At 43.3% G+C, this 22,360-nt stretch overlaps 1 protein-coding gene across 2 annotated transcripts in view; it reads right to left on the bottom strand.

Moving 5' to 3' along the window:
* Window positions 1-22,360, bottom strand: part of lipca (lipase, hepatic a) — a 95,688-nt gene that overhangs the window by 21,538 nt on the left and 51,790 nt on the right. For both annotated transcript variants that reach the window (XM_069911154.1, XM_069911153.1), the window contains exons 2-3: window positions 16,567-16,709; window positions 15,294-15,473 (exon numbers count right to left, since the gene is read on the bottom strand). In XM_069911154.1, coding sequence (XP_069767255.1) covers window positions 15,294-15,473; window positions 16,567-16,709 — 323 coding nt within the window. The remainder of the gene's footprint in view (window positions 1-15,293; window positions 15,474-16,566; window positions 16,710-22,360) is intronic.

Genomic DNA, 22,360 nt, shown 5'->3' with positions numbered 1-22,360 from the left:
CAAAATGGTGATTTTTTATACCCTTGGATACGTGCTTAGAACATCATCATATCATTACTTGTCCAATGACTAAAACTGCTGCTATCCTTTCCCTGCTAGCTTCCTGCCTCTCAATCCATCAATGTCTCTCTTATCTTGTAAGTACAAGGATGCATTCACATCTTGTTACAGCCCTGTACAGGGTAACTCCTTACACATTCCCATCTCATGATGTTTTACCTTACAGCCCTTGGTCAGGAATCTGGATAAAGAAGGAGGGACCTGAATAAATAGGTGGGGGGAGGGGAGGGTGGAGAGTGCAAGGAGGAAGAAAGGGGGCAGGGGAAGGGGCAGAGGTTAACTGGATAAGAGGATGCAGGTGGAAGGGTAGAAGTCACTGAGAATGTGATAGGGGAGAGGGCAGAGGTCTCTCTGATAAGAGAAGGGGGGTGGGGAGGTGGAGGAAGGGGGATAGAAGAATGAGGGAATAAAAAAAATTAGATGGATAGTACGGTAGCAGGCCATTTCAGCCCATGAGTCTGTGCCGCCCAATTTACACCCCATTAACCTACACCCCCAGTACGTTTTGAATGGTGGGAGGCAACCGGAGGCCCCAGGGAAAACCCACGTAGAAACAGACAGCTCGGGATTTGAACCCCAATCTGTTCCTGATTGCTGATACTATAAAGGCATTGCGCTAACTGGTACGCCAAAATGGTGGGGGGGGGGGGAGTTAGGAAAAATTTCAGGTCAATATTGATGCTGTCTGATGGGAGAATGTCGAGATGGAATATCATGTCTTTTACTTCCTGTGGATATGTTTTCTCTTTGCTGATATTCCTGCATGTCTGAATTTAAAAAAAAACAGGGTAGGGATGAGGAGGAGAGGATGGAGGAAGAGGGCAGGGGAGGAGCACAGCAAATAATTTTTTGCTGTTACAAAGGATTAGATCTTTGAAAGATATTTTGGATTGATTTTCATGAAGTGCATTGTTGTGTAGCATTTATTTGAGGTGAACTCCTGTTTGTCTCAGGTGCAAGACCCAGCTGATTCCAGGTTACGCTGGAGGCACTCAGCTGGTCTCGCAGCGTCCACAGGAGGTAAAGAGAGAATACCGACGTTACGGGCCTGCTGAGTTCCTCCAGCATATCCGGGTGCTTTCACAACAATCTCAGCACCTGCAGACTTTCACTCCGTTCCCAGTTTGTGAACCCTTGACTTAGGGGCACTCCTTAGATCGGAACAAATTGCTGTAATTAAGTTCAAAGGTCTTATATCCCTATAAATGCTCATACTGACAAAGACTTGAACTGGTTTCCTGCCTCTCTCCACCTTTAGTCATTTCTCTTTTTGATCAGTCTTGTGCTTTCGATGTCCTTCATTGCGAAGCTGTGGAGCTGTGGTAACCACATCAAATAGTTCTGGTGTTTTTTTCCTGACTTACCGATAGAATCATTGTGGTATGGGTCGACTGCACCTGAACCACAGGCTCCTGAATAAAAGTGACTGTTCCTCACCCCCTCCTCAGTTCTACGGGGACGTGCCTTAATTCTATTGCGAATAAAAGCCTCACTGATGGTGCCTCAATTTTATTCGCAATAGTCTTGACAACGGAGCAGATCCTGAAGCCGGAGAAACAGGAAATTGACCCTCTGCCAACTTTGAACTCTGTCTGCGCTGTTTCGAAGTGTTCTTGCAGGCGTCACTTGGGCGGGTGGACGATAAGTTACAGGTACTGAAATCCCGAGTCGGGCCCCTGGTGTACTAGATGATCAGGGACACGGCATCGTATCTGGGGGCAACAGACATATTGAAAGGCCTGTACCTGAAAGAGGTCAACGAGGTCTATGCCAGACACCTCCTAGTGACCCGAAAGCAGCGACTTGGGGAGTCAAATGGCGAGTACCTTCTCTGGGCCCTGCGAATCCTTGGACGGGCCTATGACTGCAAGGCCGTGACGGCCCTGAAGTACACGGAGGACCTGATTAGAGACACCTATGTCGCAGCCATCGGGTCCAATTACATCTGCCAGAGACTATTAGAGCAAGGTGAGCTCAGTCTGCAGAGGGGCAATGGAATTGGCAGGCACACTGGAGATGGCCCATGGAGGCCTTCTCAACCGATATCGCAGCCACCTCATGGTTGCCCTGGGCGCCGTCATCTTGGGACATGCCGCTACTGTCATGTTCCACCAGTGATCTGACCACAGCAGCCGTACACCCCGAGCACCTAACATCGCTAGTACCATGCGCTGTCAGCGACCTGATTGCAGCCGCTGTACTCCATGAGCACCCTTCCGTGGCTTGGGCAAGCACCCAAGGAAATGCTGCCCAGCGAAAGAGGCAGTCTGCTTCAGCTGTGGGAAGAAAGGGCACCGTGCCAAGGTGTGCAGATCAAAAGCACCCCTCTCCAACAGCACCACATGCAGGCTGTGGGGGCCGTTACCTTGGAAGCTGCCATCCCTGGGAACTAGCGGCGCCACATGAGAATCATGGGGTGGTCGCCATCTCCGAGACCCGGTAGCACCACGTGGGGGCTGCCATCTTGGATGCTGCCATCTCCCGACTCAACAATGCAGCGACAAGCAGGATCCGACATTGGCTTCCATCACACTCGACCAGGGCATGCCAGATCAACGATGGACATTCAGGTAAACGGTCATGTGATGAGCTGCCTGTTCAATAGTGGGAGCACAGAGAGCTTCATCCACCCCGACATGGTGCAGCGCAACCCCCTCATTATAAGGTTGAGTAAGCCAAAATGTCTCCTTGGCCTCAAGCTCACATATTGCAGATGTCCGTGGCTACTGTGTGGTGACTCTAACCGTGCAAAGAACAGACTACAAAAAATTTAAACTTCTGGTGATGCCACAGCTCTGAGCTGCCATGCTACTGGGACTGGACTTTCGATGTCACTTTAAAAGCATGACGATGGGGTTCAATGAGCCCCATCCAACCCTCATCATCTGTAACCAGCAGTTTTAAAATCTCCCATTGTGCTCCACCGACCCTTCATTTCTGCCACCCCCCCCCCCCCCCCCAACTGCACACAGTCAACAACCTGATCGCCCATCGCATACAACCGGCGGACTCTCCACCCTCAAAAACACCCCTCCATTGCTGTTCGCCAACCTCATGCCCGACTGTAAACGTCACCACCAAAGATAGGTGGCCTTCATTAGGGTAGAAGAGCAGTGACACCTCAATGAGGGGATCATTGAGGCCAGCATCAGCCCTTGGCGAGCCCAAGTGGTGATGGTGAGGAACAGGGAGAAAAGCATCAACCACAGTCAGACCATTAACAGGTACACACAACTGGACACGTACCCCCTTCCCCATATTTCCGATATGGTGAACCAAGTCATACAATATCAGGTTTTCTCTACCATCGACCTGAAATTGACTTGCCATAAGCTCCCCATCTGCCCAGAGGATTGCCAATATACTAGTTTCGAGGCCTCTGTCATTTCCTGAGATTTCCCTTTAGGATCACCAACAGGGAAATGGACCGCATGGTAGATCAGTACCAGCTGCAGGCCACATTTCTGTACCTCGACAACATCACCATCTGCAATCACGACCTTCAGGACCATGACGGCAATCTTCAAAAATTCCTCCACACTGCCAAGCTCCTTAACCTCACATACAATAAGGCTAAGTGCGTATTTGGCACAACCCGCCTCGCCATCCTTGGCTGTGTCATTGAGAACGGAATAATTGGTCCTACCCTGACTGCATGCACCCACTCATGGAACTTCCCCTCTCCTACAGCCTCAAGGCCCTGAAAAGGTGCCCGGGCTTCTTTTCTTACCATACCTAGTGAGTCCCTAACTTTTCAGATAAGTCCCATCCCCCTTGTTAAATCCACCTTTTTACCCCTAACACCAGAGGCTAGTGCAGCCTTCAGCTGTATCAAGGCAGACATCATCAAGGCCACAATTCATGGTGTGGATGAATCCATCCCATTCCAGGTGAAGAGTGATGCATCAGACTTCATCCTGGCTGCCACACTTAACCGGGCAGGCAGGCCTGCCACTTTCTTTTCCCACACCCTCTAAAGCCCCAAAAATTCGACACTCCTCGAGAAGGAGGCCCAAGCCTTTGTCAAGCCAAGTACTGGAGGTATTACATGGTTGGGAAACAATTTACCCTGCCGACTGACCAACGTGCAGTTGTGTTCATGTTCAATAAGCAGCAGCGAGGCAAATTCAAAAATGACAAGATATCGAAGTGGAGAATCAAACTTTCCACCTACAAATATGATATTTTTTACCGGCCTGGGAAACTCAATGAGCACCCAGATGCCCTAACCCATGGAACCTGTGCCAGCACACAAATCGACCCCTTAGAAGCTCTTCACAATGACCTCTGCCATCCCAGAGTCACCAGGTTCTTCCATTTCGTCAAAGCCCACAACCTGCCCTACTCCATCAATCATCTTAAGGTCAACTATAAGAAACATAACCTGTTTAAAGACACGATGCTGGAGAAACTCATCAGGTCAAACAATGTTCTTTATATTGCAAAGATCAAGATACAGAACCAACATTTTGGGCTTGAGCCCCTCATCAAAGTATTATTTGGGAACAGCCTGTCCAAGAAATCTTCTAGTTAGCTTGATACTATCTGTGTCCATCAGTATCGGAGCATCACAGGGCTGTGTTTTTAGTCCCCTGCTCTACTCGTTTTACACCTATGCCTGTGTGGCTCGGTACGACAACAACACCATTTACACATTCGCTGACAATACCACGGTAGTGGGTTGTATAAAAAAGAGGTAGATTGAAAACTTGGCTGAATGGTGCACCAACAACAACTTCGCACTCAATATCACCAAAACTAAGGAGCTGATTGGTGACTTCAGGAAGGGAAAACCAGAGGTTTGGGAGATCAGAGGTGGAGAGAGTGAACAAATTTAAGTTCTTGGGTGTCACTATCTCAGAGGATCTTTTCTGGATCCAACACATCAATGGCATCATGAAGAAAGCTCATTAGCACCTCGACTTCCTCAGGAGTTTGCAGAGGTTTGGCATGAGATCGGAAAACCTGGCAAATTTCTACAGACATGTGGTGGAAAGTGTGCTCACTGGCTGCATCACGGTCTGGTATGGGGATACCACTGCCCCCAAGCCCTGCATAAGGTAGTGGACACAGCCCAGGACATCACAGGAAAACCCTCCCCACCATCGAGAACATTTACAGGGAATGCTGCTATCGGAGAGCAGCAGCAATGATCAGGGATCCACGGGACCCAGCACACATTCTTTTCTCGCTGCTGCCCTCAGGAAAGAGGTGTAGGTGCCTCAAGTCTCAGTGCCACCAGGTTCAGGAATAGCTGCTATCCCTCCACCATCAGACCCCACAACAACAAACTCAATCAGAGACTTATTTAAGGACTCTTACTTTTGCACTTTATTGATTTTTTTCTGTTATTGCACAGTCACTTTGTTTATATTTGTTTATTTATTTACATGTTTTTTTTGCACTACTAATAAATGGTCATTCTGCCGCGCCCACAGGAAAAAGAATCTCAGGGTTGTATGTGAAGTCATTTATGTTCCCTGACAATAAATCCCAACTCTGAGCTCTGCAGAGAATATTTTCTTGCTATGGTTTTCTAACAAACTGCTGTCTAATATTTCCAAGCCTAGAGGATGGCCTTTTTCTATTTAAATCAAAGCTCTGAGGCATTTCTCAGGTCAAACAACAACGTGAGAAGAAGCTTGGTTGATGTATAGACCCAAAGTCCTTACTTGAGTCTTGATGAAGAGTTCTGACTATTTCGTTTATCTTACTGATTCTGCTTGACCCACCTAGTTTGTCAGTGGCTGTGATCTCTCATGTGGTCCCCAATCTACTCTCTCACCCACCCTGACCTGTCCCACTACAGATGTTACATTGTGCAATTTACATCATGTTAAATCTCAACTGAAATTTTTGTAAGGTTCACAATTTCACAGAACTAGCCTTGGAAAATATGCAATACAATTCTGAAGAAATGCTAAAAAAAATGTCAATTGGATCCCACACTGATCTGTTATGGGCTGTTCAAATTGGACCAAATATTCTGCATTTGCCTTGCATGGTGTTTATCTTCCTTGAGTTCTGCTGTACTGAAGTTTTAGGCTCAGTCGCTCAGCCTGTCTCCCTCCCTCAAGCCATTATCCTCTGTGGTATCTCCATATAACACTCTACGTGCCAACCTATGGACACCTACTCCACAACAATCTAATTTTTCCCTATCTCAGACATATAACCCTTTATTTCTATCTTAAGAGTTTTTTTGATCAGGGATGTCACTAGGGTTGGTGTCACTCAGTGCAGTAAATTTATGTTTTAAATGTGTTGTCATACATTGAGTTTAAAAAGGGAAAACTGAGAGATGAAAATGGGGAAAAGGGGGATGTGGTGGTGAGGAAGCGGAAATGAGGTGTAAGATGGCCACGTTTAACTATATAACTATAAACATTAATGGAATACATAACCAAATTAAAAGGAAGAGGCTATTAAATTTACTGAAAAAAGAAAAAAATATAGGATTTGTGCAGGAAATGCATCTAACTGAAGTGGAACATAACAAATTAAAGAGAGACTGGGTAGGACACGTAGCGGCAGCATCCTATAATTCAAAAGCTAGAGGTGTAGCCATACTAGTTAACAAAAATGTACCAATCAAGATAGAGGAGGAAATAATAGATCCAGCAGGGAGGTGCGTAATGATAAAGTGTCAGATATACTCAGAATTTTGGAATTTGCTCAATATATATGCACCTAATGAAGAGGATCAAAAGTTTATGCAGGATATTTTTTTGAAGATTGTAGATACACAAGGAAATATATTGATAGGAGGGGATTTTAACCTTAATTTGGATCCAATGTTAGATAAAACTGGACAAAAGACAAGCAAAAAGAATAAAGTAGCCAAATCTATGGTTAAATCAATGCAAGAAATGAAACTTATGGATATATGGAGGAGGCAGTACCCAAGAGAGAAAGAATATTCATATTATTCAAGTAGGCATACTCAAGGATTGAAATGTTTTTGTTGTCGTCCTATATTCAAGGGAGAGTTAAGAAAACTGAGTATAAAGCTTGATTTCTTTTTTTCTTTGGCTTGGCTTCGCGGACGAAGATTTATGGAGGGGTAACTGATCATTCACCCCTATTATTAGCAATAGAACTGGAGGACATCCCACCAAGAACATATAGATGGAGGTTAAACTCCATGCTACTTAAAAGGCAGGAATTTAGAGAGTTTATTGAACGCCAAATTAAAATATATTTTGAAATAAACACAGAATCAGTGAAAGACAAATTTATATTATGGGACGCAATGAAAGCCTTCACTAGAGGGCAGATAATAAGTTATGTAACTAAGATGAAAAAGGACTACAATCAGGAAATAGAGCAGTTGGAAAGGGAGATAGTAAGTACAGAAAAAGAACTAGCAACAAGGGGTGATATAATGAAAAAGAGAGAATTGGCAGACAAAAAAATAAAATACGAAACATTACAAATGTACAAGGTGGAGAAGAACATAATGAAAATAAAGCAAGAGTACTACGAACTGGGAGAAAAAAAACCACATAAAATAGCCTGGCAACTTAAAACAGAACAAGCTCAAAGAACTGTATTGACATCAAGGAAAAAGGACAAACAAATTACATATAATCCAATGGAGATTAATGAGAACGTTAAGGAATTTTATGAACAATTATACCAAACTGAGAACGAGGGGAAAGATAATAAAATAGAAGAGTTTTTAGCTAAAATTGAACTGCCGAAATTGCAAGAAGAGGAACAAAATAAACTGATAAAACCATTTGAAATAGAGGAAGTACAGGATATATTAAAAAAGCTGCCGAACAATAAAATGCCTGGAGAGGATCGATTCCCAATAGAATTCTATAAAACATTTAAAGAGTTATTAATTCCTCCTCTCCTGGAAGTAATGAACCAGATAGAAGAAACACAAAACTTGCCAGATTCATGTAAGACAGCAATAATTACAGTAATACCAAAGATGGGGAAAGATCCACTAACACCAGCATCATATAGACCAATATCTCTACTTAACTCAGATTATAAGATAATAGTGAAATTATTAGCAAACAGATTGGCCGACTGTGTACCAAAAATAGTAAAACACGATCAAACTGGATTTATTAAGAAAAGATGAACAGCGGATAATGTCTGCAAACTTATTCATCTAATCCACGCAGTTCAAGGAATTAAGACCCCAACAGTGGCTGTTGCTCTAGACGCAGAAAAAGCCTTTGACAGAAAAGAATGGAACTATTTATTTCAAGTATTACAGAGGTTCAATCTACCAGAAAAATATATAAATTGGATTAAAGCTTTATATAATGGACCGTTGGCGAAGGTAACATTAAATGGATATGTATCAAGCCAATTTAAATTAAGTAGGTCAACTAAACAGGGGTGTCCATTATCCTCCTCATTGTTCGCCTTAGCAATAGAACCATTGGCAGAACTGATAAGAATAGAAAATAAAATAAAAGGGATAAAAATAAAGGAGAAGGAGTATAAAATCAGCTTATTTGCAGATGACATCATAGTATACCTAAGAACCAGAAATATCAATAAAAGAATTACATAAGAAATTGAAGGAATATGGAGAAATATCGGGGTACAAGATCAATGCATATAAAAGTGAAGCGATGCCAATGAGTAATGCGGATGATACAGAATTTAAAAAAGAATCACCATTTAAATGGCAAACACAAGCAATCCGATACCTAGGGATCAGGTTAGATAATAATTTAAGGCACTTGTACAAACTAAATTATCAACCACTAATAGAAATTGCAGGAAGACTTAGAACTTTGGAAAGAACTACTGCTAACGTTGATAGGGAGGGTAAATTGCATTAAAATGAATGTCTTCCCAAGGATACAATACTTATTTCAATCATTGCCAATTCCCTTAACAGAGAAATTCTTTAATGAACTAAAGAGGATAATAAGGAAATTCTTGTGGAAAGGGAGGAATCCAAGGGTAGCATTAGATAAATTAACAGAGAGGTATAACCAAGGTGGTCTGCAGTTACCAAACTTTAAAAATTATTATAGAGCCGCACAATTAAGGTATTTATCAGATTTTTACCAAATGAGAGAAAAACCAGACTGGACTAAGATAGAACTAGATAAAATAGGGGAGAAGGTACTGGAACATATACTTTATAAGTGGGATGAAAAGCTGGTGCAATATAAAAGCTCACCATTATTGCATCATTTACTTAATAAATGGAAGAAGATCCACTTAGAAAGAAAAAAAAAACGAATGACCAAATACCAAAATTGTTATTGACACAAAACCCGCTAATCCCTTTTACAATAGATAACCTTTCCTTTAAAGAATGGGAGAGAAAAGGAATCAAAAGAATAGAAAATTGTTTTTTGGGAAATAATTTATTAACATTTGAACAGTTGAAGTATAAATATGGAATAACTCACAGAACAATGTTTGCATATCTTCAACTGAAAGCTTATTTAAAGGATAAATTGGGAAACAGACTGTAATTACCAGAAGGAAGCAGCTTTGAATATGTGATTACAGACACAATGATAATTAAAAGATTTATAACGAACATGTACATTAAGCTGCAAGATAAGGAAAATGATGAAATAAGCTATAAACCTAAACAAAAGTGGGAAAAGGATTTAAACATAAAGATAAAAAATGAAGCATGGGAAAAGTTATGTTCTGGAACCTTGAAGAATACAATAAACACAAGGTTACGCATGATACAGTATAATTGGTTACATAGGGTATATATCACACCTCAAAAGTTAAAAGAATGGGATTCAGCATTATCAGATAAATGTTTTCGCTGTAAGAATGAAATGGGAACAACAGTACATGCAATTTGGGCATGCACGAAAGTGAAAATGTTTTGGGAAGATCTAAATCAGATATTAAATAAAATGACAAAAAATAACATCCCACAAAATCCAGAGATCTTTATTCTAAGTAACATAAGAAGTAAAGAATTAGGCCTAAAACTGGATTAAGCACAAAAAAGATTTATTATGAGAGCCTTAGCAGTAGCAAAAAAATGTATAATGTCAACTTGGACAATGGAAGAGAGGCTGAGAATACAGCAATGGTACATAGAAATGAATAAATGTATTCCATTGGAAAAAATAACATATAATTAAAAAAATAAAGTCACATTATTTGAACAAATTTGGGAACCGTGCATGGACCATAATAGAGAGGACCTCCACCCCCTAAAATGATAAGAAGACAAAACAACTTGATTCAGTAGATGACACAATTTTCTTGTTTATTTTTCATTGTGTGAAGACATTGTTTCATGGTTTTATTGTCTTGTATATATTTATTGGTTTTGAAGGGGGGTGGGAAGGGTGGAGGGAGGGTAGGGGGAAAAAAGGGAGAAAATACCACTGTGTATATTTAATGAGAAACTTTTGTATGTATTTTGGTTGATATGGTTCACAGTGTGAAAAATAAAGAAAAAATTTAAAAAAGCAGTGCAGTAACTCATAATGTCACCCTTCTCCCCCCCCCCCACCCCCACCCCCACCCCCCATGGACCTCCTCCTGTATCAGTAATGTGTTTGTACTAACATTTCTCGTAAATCAGAATTCCTTATAATCACTGAATGTAACGGCAATAGTCTTGAAGTAAATAACTAGCAAAATTAAAATTACTTCTTTAAATTACACCTTTAAAAGACTAAAGGTATTTACATTTGTATAGTTTCACGTGGTTGAAGTGAAAATTCAGTAAGAAAAAAAGACAATTAAGCAATATTTGAAAAAAAAGTTGTAAAATATAGAATAATATGCAAAAATATAGTTGTAAATTGTTTCAATGCAACATTTCTTAGATTACACAAATACCAACAACAAAATAGTTCAGTGAAATCTTTCAACATTGAATTACATTATTAGTAACTGAGCAGAAGCCTTTTTTTGATTTTTCTCCTTCTTATCCTTCAATTACTATTTCATTCTCAAAAATGTTATTGATATCAGTTCACAAATACTACAATATTGTAGCGAAAAGACCGGAACATTTGACAGAAACACCAGCAGCAATGATAAGAACAGCGTGTGCTTGTAGCGCATGCAGACAAAACCACGTGATTCGAAATGTCATTGTAATTGGGCAACAGCTCTGACCGGAGTATATTAGAAGGTTCCAAAAGTAAATGAGCATCGAGTTTTAGCCTTGTAGATATATTGGTGCATGTAAGCTGGGTTTATGAAAAATGTTTTTTGTTGAAATCACTAACTACAGGGATATTATTATAAAAAAATAATAAATTTCTGTTGAAACACTGCACAAAAATTTTTATAGACTGTCATTTTGGTGTAACCCCCCCCCTCTGATGGTTTCTCCTGGTGCAGTCCGCATCCCCTAGTGACGCCAGTGGTTTTGAATGTCCCCAGCCTCCACCACCACACCCGGCAATGCATTCCAGGCATCCACCACTCTCTGTGTAAAAAAAATACTTACCCCTGACGTCTCCCTTAAACTTCCCTCCACTCACCTTAAACTGACGTCCTCTGGTATTTGCTATTATTGCCCGAGGAGAAAGGCGCTGGCTGGTCACCCTATATCAACGCCTATATACCTCTGTAAAGTGCCCTCTCACCTTCACACCAAAGGAAAAAGCCCAGGTTCTGTCAACCTCGCTCCATAATACAGGTTCACCAACCCAGGCAACATCCTAATAAATGTAGAAGCTCCAGGATTTTAGTGCAGCAGGGAATTTGAGATGAGTCTTACATCAGTGGTGGGTAAACTATTGAAAATGAAACTTAGAGACAGGATTTTTGAGCATTTAGAGAAGTGTCGTTTTCTTGGGGATAGTCAGCATGGCTTTGTGAGGCCCTCACAAGCCTTATTGAGTTCTTCGAGGAAGTGAGAAAAAGAAATTGATGAAGGTAGAGCGGTAGATGCAGTGTATGTGGATTTTAGAAAGGTATTTGACAACATCCTCCAGAGTAGACTTGTTCAGGAAGTCATGAGATGTGGGACCTATTGAACCATGGCTGTGTGGATTCAGAGTTGGCTTGCTTGCAGAAAGCAGAGGGTAGTGGTGGATGGAACGTGTTCTCCCTGGACATGTAGCTAGTGGAGTTTCGCTGGGATCTGTTCTGGGACCCCTGCTCTTTGCGATTTTTATAAATGGCATGGACAGAGGATGAGTTTGCAAGGCTGGAGGTGTTACGGACAGTGTAGAAGGTTGTTGTAGGTTACCACAGGATACAGAAAGGATGCAAGATTGGGAAGAGAGGTGGCAGATGGAGTTCAATCCAGTTAAGGTCAGATAATGCATATTGGATGGTTCAACTTGAAGACCGAGCACATGGTTAAAGGCAGGATGCTTATTAGAGTGGAGCAACAGTGGGACCTTGGGGCCTAAATCTCTCAAGGCTGCCATGCAAGTTGATAGGTTAGTTAAGAAAGCTTGTAGTATGGCTGGCCTTCATTGACTTCAAGAGCCGAGGTAATGTTGCAGGTCTATAAAGCTTGGGTTCGAAATTAGGCAAAAGTAATGTAGTGGACGATTTTATTAACCCTCTTCATAATCTGAAATCAACATCCCTGCAGTTTCAATTATTTGTCCTCTGAAATGATCTCATTCCTTTGAAGCTTTATTTTGAGAAGCTATGATTGGCTCTTCCTGGCACCCATTAACCTACACTGCAAGGTGCAGGCTGCAAAACTGCATTCGATCTGTTGTTTCTGTTCCACACACTCTCTGAGTATCCCAGCCTGACCCCTGCAGAACTTTGGCTCCAGGCAGACGTCATTGGATACAGAGAATCTCATTTTGTGGTCAAGTAATTTTGTTTAACTGTATGGATTACCTCTCAATGTTTTCAAAGAAGTTTATTTCTCCACTTTACCCAGATTGGCCTTTGCTCTTCCTAATTTTAACCCAAAGACTTTTTGACTGAATCCACTCCAGGGCACATGCTCAGTTAGTTTTGGATTTCAGTTAAATCCAATAGAAGGCAGGGTTTGCTTTAAACCTTTGGACACCGCGTCCCTGTTTTTCGGTGCATATACTCCGTGTCCCCACAAACAAGCACATATACTCTGTGCCTCTGTTTTCTGGGACTGGTTCTATTCCCAACCACCAGCTGGTTTGCAGTGGTGTTCGTACCGTAAAGTGTACCTTTGCAAAGGTTGGGGTAAAAAACAGCTGCTTCGCCAAGTTCCACAACAAGAAGAAGTACTGGAAGTAAAGGTAAGAACATTCAAAATTGTATCTCGGACTATGTAGAGGACAGTGGCTGGCCAGATATAATGTGGTATCAGCGACTGAACAGATTAACTAACTCTGAATTACCCTTGGATCCAGACTGGAGCATATATTATGGAAGGTTAAAAATGGCCAGAGCCCAAAGAGTTAGCAGGACAAACGTAGATCAGAATGTGATCCGTTGCATAGTTTTAAAGATTTTTAATAATGCTGAATGGTAGAAGGCCCTTCCAGCCCATGAAACCTCTGCCACCCAATTTACATCCAATGAACTTACCAACCCTGTTCATTATTTTGGAGGGTGGAAGGAAACTGGAGCACCTGGTGCAAACCCATATGGTCATGGAGAGAATGTACAAACTCCTTACAGAGAGTGGCTGATTCAAACCCAGGGTCGCCAGCACCGTAACAGCTTTGCTCTAAATGGTTACCCACTTTGCAAAGGCGTAACTGGGAATATTGCTGCTGTCAGTCATGGTGCTGTAGAGTGAAGGAGACAACGATGCTCCTGGTTGGGGTACTGTCCGCCATCAGCTCTGTTGGTAGGTGCTGGGCCACCTCAGCTGCTGATCGTTCAGCATTGAAGTCCAGTGGGTTCCAGACAAGGACCAACTGCTCCCCAGAGGGCTGGTGAGCCAAATTCTGTGTTTTACCAATGTGAAGATGGTGGAGATAATAATGCGTAGGTGGCCGGACAGAGTGAGGGGAGAGGCAAAGGAAGCACGATGATCAATCTGAGCCCTGAACTCTGTTCCTTTCTCCATTGTTATCAGACGAGCAAATGAGAATCTTCCACTACAAGTCTCTTTAGTGAATTATCAATTATGTTTAAAACTTTGAGGGTCATTGTAAACAAGCCCCCAACAATGATAGCTCTTTCTAGATATCTTCCACAACACAACAGAGTATTGCTATTTCCAATATGTTATAGAACATAAGGAATAGGAGCAGGAGTTGTGGATCTGGACTGTTGAGCTGTCCTGCCATCCAATAAGATCACGGCTGATCTGGGTGTTGACTCAGCTCCACTTAATTCCCCCTTCGCTTTTGTAGTCATACAATGTGAAGTCTTTCTCCCAGACTAGGGGATCAGTAACCAGAGGTTTTTAAATTTAAATTTACATCCAGACATGCATCAGGGTAACAGGCCCTTTCGGCCCATGAGCCCGTGCCTCCCAATTCACACCCAACTGACCTATGACCCCCCCCCCCCGGAACGTTTGGAGCGGACGGAGGAAACTGGAGCCCTCGGGGAAAACCCATGCAGACTCAGGGAGAACGCACAAACTCCTTCCTGACAGCGTGGGACTTAAACCCCAGTCCCGATCGGTGGCACTGTCATGGCGTTGTGCTGGTGAGGATGGAGGGGGAGGAGAGATTTAACAGGAACCTGAGGGGGTAACTTCTTTATACAAAGGTTGATCGGTGTATGCCTTGACTGAGGCAAGCTCTATAGAAACATTTAGGAAACATTTGGATGGTACTTAGATTGGATTTTATTCCTCTTTATAATTTGCATGATTTTCCACTTGGACTGTGCAGTTTTTTTTATTGATTTATTCCTCTCTGCACCACAGTGAATACAGCTCTCTAGTAATTTGTATTGGCTGCAGGTCTGAACCCCATGAAAACCCATGGGCCTGAAGATTCATGGCCACTGGAAAGTTATTTTTTCCTTATTGATTGTCTGACTGGCTTCCTGATCTGAGCTTTGGCCCGGCAGAATCTATTACCTTGAACTGCTGGGGAGCATCAAATTTAAAAGCTCCTGAACAAGCCATAACTGATTTCATTGACTGGACCAAGATTGAATCTATTTCATTCTGTAATGCTTCTTCACCAATCTCTGAAAATATATCTGGGAACTTTCCTGGAACATTCCATTCTTTAATAGGACAATATTCTGGTTTACACTGGTGAGTTTTCTAATTACTCAGTGATAACTTGGTGAATTGATTTGACTTCAGTGTAAAGAATACACATCGGAAATAAACAAAAACTTTGGGGAAGTTATACCATTAGAAGATCTCCGTTTAATAGACTTACCTCCAGCCAGTCTAACAGATCTGCAATCTCCTGTCCAACTATCCGTGTGTTCTTTACAGCAATTGGATAATGTTGATGTGCCAGAGTCAACCAATCGACAACAACAACATTGACGTCATTCAGTTTGACTTTCAGAGCAGCCGCCATCTTCCAGATCCAGTTTTCAAGGACTCCATCGAGCTGGAGAGACCAAGGGTTTGTGTAAAAGAGAATCCATTTTGCACTCCCACTTCCACCACCCGTGTAAGTCAGCGGATGGAGACACGGTGTTAGAGGCCCACAGGAGACTGTGGACGCTGGGATCTGGAGCCACACGCAATCTGCTAGGAGGGTCTCAGCAGGTCGAGCAGCATCCATGGGAGGAAAAGGAACGGTTGATGTTTGGGGCTGGGACCCTTAGTTGGGTCTTGATGAAAGGTCCCAGCCTGAAACATTGACCACTTTTCCCACCGCTCAACTTGTCAAGTTCCACCAGCAATGTGGTGTACCATCGCTAAGGCTTGGCTGAGGGCCAATAGCAATGGCCGAGAACCTCACCACACAGGAACAGCCACTTGGTTCGGCAGCCTGTAGGTAAATACAACACGGCCTCATCATACATCTCCTGAACCCAGCAGCGTTCATTCCAATCCCCTCCCTCCCTCCTTCTCTCCCTCCCTTGCTCCTTCCCTCAATCCCTCCCTCCCTCATGCACTCCTCATTTCTGCCCCCAGCGAGCTTCACTACTCAACATACACCCAAACATGGGAGAGCTCGCATTAACTGGATTACTCAAGTAGTTAAAAATAATCATACATGGACATAAAACACAAGGCCAAGTGGAAGCTTCAGTCAGCTTAGAATTTTTCTGCTGTAAAATCAAAGCAATTTAATTGTCAAAGCCAATTTTTTGCTTATATTGATTAGTTTCTTCTCAAATGCAAACTAATCTCACATGAAGCTGATCAGTCAATTATTATTTTGGTGGTGAGAACAGCAGTTTCTGTTTCAATATTTTGAGACTGTACACATAAATTACAAATAAAATCATGGAGAAATGCAACAGGCCCTTCAGCCCATTGAGTCTGCATTAATCCTACTAATCCTATGTCAATCCCTGTTCCCCTTAATCCAGATGATCAGGTGTCTTGTGTCCCTATTGCTGTGCCCATAATTCCCCTTCTCTGGCTGTAGGTTTATTTGTCGCTGCTGATCTTTTTATTCAGGAGTTGATGTTAGTCCTGCCCTTAACAAAGTCCTCTCCTCTACGCGCAAATGAAGGGAGCAGAGTTACCGTCCATCCGTGAATAATCATCACCAACGGGTGTGAAGTGTTGAAGCCGCAGGTGTCCAGAGTGTCTGGCTGGTGAGGGGTGATGCAGCAGATGTCTCTGTCCTGCCCCATGTAAACGCAGAACCTGGTGGCTGTTGTACCTGCTGTAAAACGCACCACAGTCATCAGCGATCGACAAAAAGACACGGGCCATCCCAATCCATGAGTCAGAATCGAGCAATCGAAAAAGAAGCTGGAATTTTGGGGAACTTGAACCTGACATTTGAGCACAAGGCTTTGGTGAGATTAATGCCATCTCTGCCTCCTCGCTGCCCCATCAATCCCTCCAGGACATTGCGGAAGTGAAAAGGTCGCATTTATTATGCTTGAAAACGAAATGTGCTCATGAAATTTTAATAAAGTCACTGAGGTAAAATGGGATTAAAATACTGAGGAGCTAAACTGGTGACTTGTTTCTGCTAATAGTACATGCCTGTGGTTTGCTAATTGATAAGGACATGTGTGGCGAGATCCTCAGTCAGAAAAGCTCACTGGGGACGATTTGCCTTTAAAGTGATGAACGCTGAGGGTGAGGAAGACAAAGTGCTATTGGCAGGTTAGGTCATTATGCTGCTATCTACAAAGACCTGGACATTAGCTTGGTGCAGGGTGGACAATGCACTGACTGGTTGCATTACCACCTGCTTTGGAAACTCGATTTCTCAGGAACGCAGAAGGCTGACAAAAGTGTTACAAACCCCAGCCAAGCCCATCATGAGCACTGACCTCCCACCCTCTGAAAGCATCTATGTGAGGTACTGCCTCAAGAAGAAAGCCAACATCAAGAAAGGACCCTCATTACCCTGGCCATAACCGCTTCTCACTTTGTTGCTCTCTCTACAGATGCTGTCGTGGGATCTTCTGGTGTTATTTAATGTTTGGAGGATCAAAAGCTTTGCAGATGTTAAGGAGTACCACGAAGAAGGAGGAAGGAACGGCATGGAGGTGGGAGAAATTTGGGAAGGGGATTCCAAAGCTTAGGGAAAATGTTTCACTCCTGCAATCTGAGCTCCATTTTATAGCACTTTTATCATTTCATTAAAAGTCTAATATTAACATTCTTGCCAATGAACATTTTTTTCAGGACCAGATGGTTGACTCTTGTATCCCATGCTAGAAGAGGACAGATTTTCAGTTTGGGTGTGTTTTGTACAACCGTTAGAAATCCAACCTCCACATCTATCTATTGGGGGAAAAACCTGCCAAATAAACACAACCACTAGGTAAATTAGGGGGAGATACAGATAATATTTGGAGGCATTTGACAGACAAGTGTAAAAATGGGAGAAGACGTGCGGTGAACGATCTGAAAGCCAGTGCAGCTTGTGCTTTGTGTTATTGTCACATTCCATCCTTAACCCAGAAGTCAAGTGAGCCAGGATATCAGCCAAGTAACCCTGGACTTAATGCTCTCAAACCCAACCACAGCGCCGCGTACTCTCAACATCTCTTGTCCTTTTTTTTGTTTACAGGTTCCAGTGTTTGCACTTACACTAACTTGTTTACAGGATCTGGTGTTTGCACTTACCTTAACTTGCTTACAGGGTCCGGTGTTTGCACTTACCGTAACTTGCTTACAGGGTTTGGTGTTTGCACTTACCGTAACTTGCTTACCGGTGTTTGCACTTACCGTAACTTGCTTACAGGGTCCGGTGTTTGCACTTACCGTAACTTGCTTACAGGATCCGGCATTGGCACTTACCGTAACTTGCTTACAGGGTCCGGTGTTTGCACTTACCGTAACTTGCTTACAGGATCCGACATTTGCACTTACCGTAACTTACTTTCAGGGTCCGGTGTTTGCACTTACCGTAATTTGCTTTCAGGGTCCGGCGTTTGCACTTACCGTAACTTGCTTTCAGGGTCCGGTGTTTGCATTTACTGTAACTTGCTTTCAGGATCCGGTGTTTGCACTTACCGCAACTTGCTTTCAGGGTCCGGTGTTTGCACTTACTGTAACTTGCTTTCAGGGTCCGGTGTTTGCACTTACCGTAACTTGCTTTCAGGGTCCGGTGTTTGCACTTACCATAACTTGCGTTCAGGGTCCGGTGTTTGCACTTACCGTAACTTGCTTTCAGGGTCCGGTGTTTGCATTTACTGTAACTTGCTTTCAGGATCCGGCGTTTGCACTTACCGTAACTTGCTTTCAGGGTCCGGTGTTTGCACTTACCGTAACTTGCTTACAGGATCCGACATTTGCACTTACCGTAACTTACTTTCAGGGTCCGGTGTTTGCACTTACCGTAACTTGCTTACAGGGTTTGGTGTTTGCACTTACCGTAACTTGCTTACCGGTGTTTGCACTTACCGTAACTTGCTTACAGGATCCAGCATTTGCACTTACCGTAACTTGCTTTCAGGGTCCGGCGTTTGCACTTACCATAACTTGCTTTCAGGGTCCGGTGTTTGCACTTTCTGTAACTTGCTTTCAGGGTCCGGTGTTTGCACTTACTGTAACTTGCTTTCAGGGTCTGGTGTTTGCACTTACCATAACTTGCTTTCAGGGTCCGGTGTTTGCACTTACTGTAACTTGCTTACAGGATCCGGCATTTGCACTTACCGTAACTTGCTTACAGGATCCGGCATTTGCACTTACCATAACTTGTTTTCAGGGTCCGGCGTTTACACTTACCATAACTTGCTTACAGGGTCCGGTGTTTGCACTTACCGTAACTTGCTTACAGGATCCGACATTTGCACTTACCGTAACTTACTTTCAGGGTCCGGTGTTTGCACTTACCGTAATTTGCTTTCAGGGTCCGGTGTTTGCACTTACCGTAACTTGCTTTCAGGGTCCGGTGTTTGCATTTACTGTAACTTGCTTTCAGGATCCGGTGTTTGCACTTACCGTAACTTGCTTTCAGGGTCCGGTGTTTGCACTTACTGTAACTTGCTTTCAGGGTCCGGTGTTTGCACTTACCGTAACTTGCTTTCAGGGTCCGGTGTTTGCACTTACCATAACTTGCGTTCAGGGTCCGGTGTTTGCACTTACCGTAACTTGCTTTCAGGGTCCGGTGTTTGCATTTACTGTAACTTGCTTTCAGGATCCGGCGTTTGCACTTACCGTAACTTGCTTTCAGGGTCCGGTGTTTGCACTTACCGTAACTTGCTTACAGGATCCGACATTTGCACTTACCGTAACTTACTTTCAGGGTCCGGTGTTTGCACTTACCGTAACTTGCTTACAGGGTTTGGTGTTTGCACTTACCGTAACTTGCTTACCGGTGTTTGCACTTACCGTAACTTGCTTACAGGATACGGCATTTGCACTTACCGTAACTTGCTTTCAGGGTCCGGCGTTTGCACTTACCATAACTTGCTTTCAGGATCCGGCGTTTGCACTTACCGTAACTTGCTTTCAGGGTCCGGTGTTTGCACTTACCGTAACTTGCTTACAGGATCCGACATTTGCACTTACCGTAACTTACTTTCAGGGTCCGGTGTTTGCACTTACCGTAACTTGCTTACAGGGTTTGGTGTTTGCACTTACCGTAACTTGCTTACCGGTGTTTGCACTTACCATAACTTGCTTTCAGGGTCCGGTGTTTGCACTTTCTGTAACTTGCTTTCAGGGTCCGGTGTTTGCACTTACTGTAACTTGCTTTCAGGGTCTGGTGTTTGCACTTACCATAACTTGCTTTCAGGGTCCGGTGTTTGCACTTACTGTAACTTGCTTACAGGATCCGGCATTTGCACTTACCGTAACTTTTTTACAGGATCCGGCATTTGCACTTACCATAACTTGTTTTCAGGGTCCGGCGTTTACACTTACCATAACTTGCTTTCAGGGTCCGGTGTTTGCACTTTCTGTAACTTGCTTTCAGGGTCCGGTGTTTGCACTTACTGTAACTTGCTTTCAGGGTCTGGTGTTTGCACTTACCATAACTTGCTTTCAGGGTCCGGTGTTTGCACTTACTGTAACTTGCTTACAGGATCCGGCATTTGCACTTACCGTAACTTGCTTACAGGATCCGGCATTTGCACTTACCATAACTTGTTTTCAGGGTCCGGCGTTTACACTTACCATAACTTGCTTTCAGGGTCCGGTGTTTGCACTTTCTGTAACTTGCTTTCAGGGTCCGGTGTTTGCACTTACTGTAACTTGCTTTCAGGGTCTGGTGTTTGCACTTACCATAACTTGCTTTCAGGGTCCGGTGTTTGCACTTACTGTAACTTGCTTACAGGATCCGGCATTTGCACTTACCGTAACTTGCTTACAGGATCCGGCATTTGCACTTACCATAACTTGCTTTCAGGGTCCGGTGTTTGCACTTTCTGTAACTTGCTTTCAGGGTCCGGTGTTTGCACTTACTGTAACTTGCTTTCAGGGTCTGGTGTTTGCACTTACCATAACTTGCTTTCAGGGTCCGGTGTTTGCATTTACTGTAACTTGCTTTCAGGATCCGGTGTTTGCACTTACCGTAACTTGCTTTCAGGGTCCGGTGTTTGCACTTACCGTAACTTGCTTACAGGATCCGACATTTGCACTTACCGTAACTTACTTTCAGGGTCCGGTGTTTGCACTTACCGTAACTTGCTTACAGGGTTTGGTGTTTGCACTTACCGTAACTTGCTTACCGGTGTTTGCACTTACCATAACTTGCTTTCAGGGTCCGGTGTTTGCACTTTCTGTAACTTGCTTTCAGGGTCCGGTGTTTGCACTTACTGTAACTTGCTTTCAGGGTCTGGTGTTTGCACTTACCATAACTTGCTTTCAGGGTCCGGTGTTTGCACTTACTGTAACTTGCTTACAGGATCCGGCATTTGCACTTACCGTAACTTTTTTACAGGATCCGGCATTTGCACTTACCATAACTTGTTTTCAGGGTCCGGCGTTTACACTTACCATAACTTGCTTTCAGGGTCCGGTGTTTGCACTTTCTGTAACTTGCTTTCAGGGTCCGGTGTTTGCACTTACTGTAACTTGCTTTCAGGGTCTGGTGTTTGCACTTACCATAACTTGCTTTCAGGGTCCGGTGTTTGCACTTACTGTAACTTGCTTACAGGATCCGGCATTTGCACTTACCGTTACTTGCTTACAGGATCCAGCATTTGCACTTACCGTAACTTGCTTTCAGGGTCCGGTGTTTGCACTTACCGTAACTTGCTTACAGGATCCGACATTTGCACTTACCGTAACTTACTTTCAGGGTCCGGTGTTTGCACTTACCGTAACTTGCTTACAGGGTTTGGTGTTTGCACTTACCGTAACTTGCTTACCGGTGTTTGCACTTACCGTAACTTGCTTACAGGATCCGGCATTTGCACTTACCGTAACTTGCTTTCAGGGTCCGGCGTTTGCACTTACCATAACTTGCTTTCAGGGTCCGGTGTTTGCACTTTCTGTAACTTGCTTTCAGGGTCCGGTGTTTGCACTTACTGTAACTTGCTTTCAGTGTCTGGTGTTTGCACTTACCATAACTTGCTTTCAGGGTCCGGTGTTTGCACTTACTGTAACTTGCTTACAGGATCCGGCATTTGCACTTACCATAACTTGCTTACAGGATCCGGCATTTGCACTTACCATAACTTGTTTTCAGGGTCCGGCGTTTACACTTACCATAACTTGCTTTCAGGGTCCGGTGTTTGCACTTTCTGTAACTTGCTTTCAGGGTCCGGTGTTTGCACTTACTGTAACTTGCTTTCAGGGTCTGGTGTTTGCACTTACCATAACTTGCTTTCAGGGTCCGGTGTTTGCACTTACTGTAACTTGCTTACAGGATCCGGCATTTGCACTTACCATAACTTGTTTTCA

The sequence above is a fragment of the Narcine bancroftii genome, chromosome 14 (assembly GCF_036971445.1).
Source record: "Narcine bancroftii isolate sNarBan1 chromosome 14, sNarBan1.hap1, whole genome shotgun sequence".
Classification (NCBI taxonomy): Eukaryota; Metazoa; Chordata; class Chondrichthyes; order Torpediniformes; family Narcinidae; genus Narcine; species Narcine bancroftii.
This window is presented reverse-complemented; position numbering and strand designations above follow the sequence as displayed.